Source organism: Furipterus horrens, unplaced genomic scaffold, assembly GCF_987537825.1.
Source record: "Furipterus horrens unplaced genomic scaffold, mFurHor1.1.pri manual_scaffold_3, whole genome shotgun sequence".
Taxonomy (NCBI): Eukaryota; Metazoa; Chordata; class Mammalia; order Chiroptera; family Furipteridae; genus Furipterus; species Furipterus horrens.
In genome coordinates, this window is record NW_028327173.1 from 182,179,106 (window position 1) to 182,185,834 (window position 6,729).

Sequence of the window (6,729 nt, forward strand, 5' to 3'; positions counted from 1 at the left end):
TTCTCACAGCTATACATACTACATATTTTTCTTCCTTAAATGGATATAGTCCATGTAAAGTATTAAAGAAATAAAAATCAACTGAAAAACACTGATAAGCATTCTCCATTACACAGGTCTTTCTATCCTTATAATAATTAATATTCTTTTGTATCTTCTGAAATTTGAACCATGCAACTGTATTAATAATACAAAAAATGAATAAATTAAAAATAAAATTTACACTAAAAAATGTGGCAGGATACCACATTTGGTGAAAATCTCCAAATAAAGATATTTAAAAATAACTAGTCTACTAAATTCAATACTTTGCCAACTGTTTCCCTGAATTTGGGGGCTGAAAAAGGTTCATGACTACAAAACTATGCTCATTTAATAATTTTCAAAGAAGTTTCCAATTTCAACTTTTTGCTAGGAAAATATATAGTCAACTAACAATTCCACATGATTCATATTCTAGTATTTATTGATTGTGACACTGCCACACGTATTGATTATTATCATCATCCGCATTTGATAGACATCACGCCTTAAGTCACTTGGCCCAGGCAATACAGCCAGTAAGCTAGGTTACTTGTGAGCGACACTGCATCATAACCTATATGGAGGAAAATAAACCCTGAACTAGAGAATATTACTCCTTATGAGATGATTCTCATTATAAATATACTTTAGAGCACTAGCCCATTAAAAAATTGGAAATTATATCTGCATATTCCTTCTTTACACTACATAAAGCAGATATAGATGAAAGAGAATTATCTCATCCAGTAATTAGAAAAGCACAAAAACTAAATTGGAATTTTTAAAGTCCTCTCAAACTGTCACCCTAAAAAAACAAAAATGGAATAAGCTGAATCATAAGCCTAGAGTTTAAGAAACTGTTTTCATTAGAGGAGTGTTATAGAAACAGTGTTATGATCTAAAGGTTTCAAAACTAAGAGGCAGAGTCTCTCTCAGCTGAAAGGCACCTTCACTCATCAGTTTTGGGAATGTTTAATAACGAGTGCCCACACTATCAGCAAAATGCCTCAGAAGCATATAATGAATTATGAGGCCAGAAATAATGCTACCACTTTCATCCCATAAAGAGATGGTAGTTTTCAAAAACATTCACTCAAATCTAAATTTACATAATCTTTTAAAGTCAAAGAAAAATGGAAATAAGGTATGGGAGGATGGGGTGGGTAGAGAACATAAATCACTAACCAGATACTACTACTACTACTTCCATACTACTACTTATTAATATAAATGTGTGTGTTTGCCTAAGGGCTCAGTTTGATTGCCCTTACTCAGTGACTTACCTAAATAACTGCCACAGCTTGCTTCGTGTCCTGCGGTGTAGGCACAAGGAAAACATCCAAGTCTTTACTTTCTTATCAAGCATGTAAGGAACTAACCTTCTACAGGATTTCCTTTATTACTAAAGTGAATAACAATCCCTCAAGCTCAAAAACTTTAGGACTCCCTGAAAACATTTTCAAAAGTATATGAAGATGGAGAAACTTCAAATGTCTGTACTTCAAGGTTTCTCCATAACTGAGGAAAATCCAGGTCACTAACCATATATTTTATAGGAAACTACATGCTAGTATTGCTTTCTATAGAAAATAACATTACTGACACAAACTGTAAAACACCACTTATTAGTAAAATGGCAAAATAGATGAAACTCACTTTATTACAGTTCTGCAACTAAAAAAGAGTTTTAAGATGCTAAGAATGGCAGTGGTACTTATAAGTCAGTCAAGTATTAGATGCATAAAATAAACATTCTGGTAATGCACTCACACAAAATATGTGGTCATTAATGAATATCTAATTTTGAGCTCTCAAAATTTACATATTAAAAAGATGAGTTACATAATAACTATGTTTACACAATTTCCATTTTCAAACTCCCCTAAAATTAAATACCTCGAGGAAATCTTTCACTTTATTCTTTAAAGAACCCACAAATTTCAACTGCAATTTATACTGTATCCCCAAATAAAATTAACTCAAACCTACCAATTTACTTAAAGCAGTATTATAGAAAATTAAATCAATAGCTATCCTTTGGCATGCATATATAATTTATTCTAGTTTCTCCTAAAGAAATTGCAAAAGAAAAAAAAAAATTCCTCCTAGTTTCTTTGTATTTCATAAATTACTTCCTAAAGTTGGTGAAAAGGTAACATACAAAAGGTTAATTCGAAAATACATATATATCATTTAACAAACGCTTCACATTCACTACAACAATCAATAGCAAATACACATTTCTAAAGTCTTTATTTGATAATACATCTTTGTTATTCTATACATATGGAAATCGAATTTATGGAATGCTTTCCAGTATATTTTCCCAGAATGGGCTTACTACATTAGAATCACTTTTAGTCTATCTGGAATTAAGCTTACGGATATGTCCAACACTCATTATATGGTCCTGTTGATCTCTAGTTCTCCTATGCTGACAAAAATAAACAAGTTTACTAAAATCATATTCTTGGAGAGCAAAGTTCTTGAAAATTTTTCCATACTACCAGACTTCACTTAAAAAATGAGAAAAGGGTATACAATGGCCTATCAGCTCATGAAAAGATGGTTATCACTAATCATTAGGGAAATGAAAATCAAAACCACAATGAATCACGCCTATTAAAAAAATAAAAAGTGTTGGTGAGGACGTGGAGAAATTATCGATTGCTGGTGGGAACATAAAATGATGCAGCTGCTGTGAAAACCAGTATGGTGAGTCTTCAAAAGACATTCAACATTTGACCCAGCAATTCCACTTCTCATTCTATACCCAAAAAATGTGAAAGCAGGGACTCAAGCAGATATTTGTATGTCCATGTTCAGAGCAGCCTGATTCACAATAACCAAATGGAGGAAGCAACCCAAGTGTCCACTGACAGGTAGATAAAAAGTACATGGTGTGTACATACAATGGTATATATTCAGCCTTAAAAAGGAAGAAAATCTGACACATGCCACAACATGGATGAACCTTGAGGATATTATGCTAAGTGAAATAAGACAGTCACAAAAAAAAGTACTGTACGAGCCCACTAATATGAGGTACCTATAGTCGTCAAATTCCTAGAGATGGAAAGTAAAATAGTGGTTGCCAAGGGGTTAAGGGTAGGGGAGAATGAGGAGTGAATGTTTAATGGATAGAGAGTGTCAGCTGGAAAGATGAAAATATTCTGGAGATGGGTAGTTGGTGGAGGATGTACAACAATGTGAATTTACTTAACGCTACACTTAATGCCCACTGAAAAATGGTGAAAATGGTCCATTCTATGTTATGTGTAGTTTACAATAAAAAAGAGACAACAACAAAATATTAAAACATGTATCAAATTCTTCTCACACACGCATATTGCACTAGCCACAAAACAATACCACAGCTATGAGTGGTTAGATAAGTTCTAATGTAAAGTTTTATCATGTGCCCCAAGAAATTAACATAATAAAGTTTTAAAACTCTTTCTAATCCTAAGAAAAGTTTAATTTGCTTCCTCAGAATAAAGTCCTTTGCCAGATATAGATGCTAATAGCTATTATATGTCTAGTTCAGATTAAACAAGTTATTACAGAAACCAATATGCCTCCAAACTTTGTATTTCAAGCATGGTTAGTTTTATCCCTAGACAGTTTTTCCTTCATTTTTCTTCCAAAGCTTTCATAAAGACTATTTTCATTTTACCAACAAAATCTTTAGCCAGAATGCCCCCTCCCCCAACAAAATCTTTAGCCAGAATGCCCCCTTCCCCAACACCTCAGAAGAGCTCATCTTTACTAACTAGTAGACATACTATCTTTACAGTAATCAGCATTCATTTAGTTTCCACTGATTTCAAGTATAAATATTGGAATCTCATTTATGAGTCCCGCACCCTTTAAAAAAATGATCCCCTGAGAAAAATGCAAGTTTGAAATATCATAAGCTAAAGTTTAAGGATCCTGTAGTCAATATCCGGTGTTTCTTATAATAACTTATGTTCACAAACTGTTACAGAAATAAATGTTTGTGAATGAACTAGCAAAACCAGGTTTTGATTTCCTCTAAGCCACTCTAGTACATTGTGTTTTCATGTCCCTTTCTCTTCACTGTTAAATGTTAGGTGGACAAAAATCTACCTTCACAGGTAGATTTTCATAGTTTCCATGCTATAAATGCTATGTTCCAATTCATTTCAAACAATGCCTGTTCATAAACATAAAGCAAATAGATGAAAATTTAAAGGTGCACAAAGTATCCACACACCTAAACAAAAGTTGAAAGGTCTAATTCAGAGAAAATAGGTTGATATTAAAAACTAGTCCTTAATTCATTCTGATGAAAGAGAAAAATAGCATTACACAAGTATGATCATCATATACATTTTCTATTTGTACCATCTGAAAACAAAAATGCATGTCATAAATTACGGAGTATCTTTTTTTCCTTTCAAACATCATTTTTATATTTAAGTTAATGGTACCGTCTCCTCTACTAGGTCTACTTCCTATAACTAAGACTGTACAATTTGTAATTGTCCTTGCATACAACATGTACATCTAAATGTCAACAGAAGAAAAAATAAAAAATATAGACCCAGACATCTTAAAAGTTTCTCTGGCATTCAGTTTTCCTACTTATCAATGTAAGAGGTCCTCCTGATAATAAGTTCCTTTTCATTTACCCACAGCTATTTATATTAAATGGATCCCTTTAAAAAGGAGAAAAAGTATATCTGGTCACACACCAGTAATTTCAGCAGGTATGAAATCTCCCATCCCACAATTTGTAACACAAAATATTAACAAATATGAAACTCTACAAAAATAATAATAATAAATTATATATAGACATAGAAAGATCAATTGAAAAGGAATCCACCACCTGGTCATGAGCCTTACCTTTCAGCAGTGGCAGAGGTGTTAACTCAATAGGTTTGCCTTGGGACCTAAACTGTGAGGAACTTTGTGACCTCTTCTGTCTGGCTTTTCTGACGGACTTCCGAGAAAATCCGTCTACTTTATCCACTGATGGAGGAGTAGTTGGTGCTGAGGACATATCCCTACTGAAGAGAAAGAGGTATCATAAACATATTTCCAAGGCAGAAGCACATAAGGGGGACTCAAAAAACCTGGAATTATCTTCTGGGGTGCAGGCCCCTTACAGTACAGGCTTCCCCCTCTAGGTGAGTGTTCTAAGAACCCATCCGTATCAATGTGCCAGCTGGTGTTGTTATGAGAGGCTGTGTTCGACCTCAGCGAATTATATTTTTTTTAAGATTCTATCAACGCATTTGCCCATTTCATGATGGATGATTTACAAGTGCACCTGCCCACACCACATTGAGTGTTCAGCAGTTTTTGATCAAAAACGGCATGAACCCCATGCCCCACCCTCCCTATTCACCCTATCTCACCCCAAGTGAGTTTTTTTTTTTTTGTTTCCCCAGATGAAAAAAGTCCTCAAAGGGAAACATTTTGCCAATGTAGAAGAGGTGAAACAAAAAGCAGCAAAAGCACTAAAAGGCATCAAAATTGGCAAGTTCAAAAATTATTTTGAGCAGTAGAACAAAGTCTCAATAGGTGTACTACATCAAATGGAGAGTCCTTTGAAAGTGACTGAAGTTGAAACATGTAAGAATAAGTACACAATTTTTTATAAATAAATTCCATGATTTTTTAGGGGGGGGTCCCCGCTTATACATGTAAGTTACACAAATTCTAAAACTCCCATTTACAATATTCATGAAAGTGGTATATGTAATTTTTTTTAAAAAAAAGCAAATAAAACCAATCAAGAAAAGTCATGTTCAATGAGAAAACAAAAATTTGGTGAAAAATAGAAGTAATATAACTACCATAAGCAATATTGTAATCCTAATGCATTATGCTGTTAACACTATGATAAGCATTAAAGACGCTCATTTAGACTTCAAGAACTCTACGCTATGTATTCATTTTCTAACTATGAAGCTCATCTCATCTTAAGATTCCTGAAGTAATGTTGGAGCTATTCTGCAGTTGGAAAACTTCCATTGATACATTTTCCCAAGATATTTAATATTATGAATGGGCTCTACAGTTGAAACCCTTATTGCACTTCAAGAATCTACACCAATGTATCACAGCAAGTGAAATTTACAATTACTGAAACTATCTAGGCATGACTTTTAATGCTGTTAGCTATGATAAACTATACCACACCAGAAATGAGAACAGGCTAGATTACTTTAAACAGAACACATAAAAGGAATAATTAAAATCATTTCTGCCCTGGCTGGTGTGGCTCAGTGAACTGAGCGCCAACCTGTGAACTAAAAGGTTGCAGGTTCAATTCCCTGTCAAGGCACATGCCTGGTTTGCAGGCCAGATCCACACCTGGGGCTGTGCAAGAGGCAACTGATCGATGTATCTCTTACACTTCGATGTTTCTCTCCCTCTCTTTCTCCCTTCCTTTCCTTGTCTCTAAAAACAACTAAATAAAATCTTTTTTAAAAATCATTGCAAAGACGTCTTCCTATTGAATGAAACCATCTTAAATTATTAAAGCTTAATAAACAAAACTATGATGAAATCGTGCAGCAAAGCTGAAATGAAAACAAATTCACAGCCTACTTAGACAACCAAGTTGAGTTTCCTCAAAGTTCATCATCAAATATTAATTTTCTTTCCATCAAATTGATGAAATTGAACAGTTCTTTTGGATTTTTTAATCCTGCCAAATTATTAAAATGA

General features: G+C 33.7%; 1 protein-coding gene across 3 annotated transcripts in view; it reads right to left on the minus strand.

The window, feature by feature from the left end:
- PPP2R5E (protein phosphatase 2 regulatory subunit B'epsilon) overlaps positions 1-6,729 on the minus strand; it is a 134,133-nt gene that overhangs the window by 125,222 nt on the left and 2,182 nt on the right. For 2 of the 3 annotated variants that reach the window (XM_090270966.1, XM_090270964.1), the window contains exon 2: positions 4,897-5,060. In XM_090270966.1, the coding sequence (XP_090127092.1) occupies positions 4,897-5,053 (157 nt within the window). In that variant the 5' untranslated portion in view covers positions 5,054-5,060. The remainder of the gene's footprint in view (positions 1-4,896; positions 5,061-6,729) is intronic. The other variant, XM_090270965.1, reaches the window with a different exon arrangement.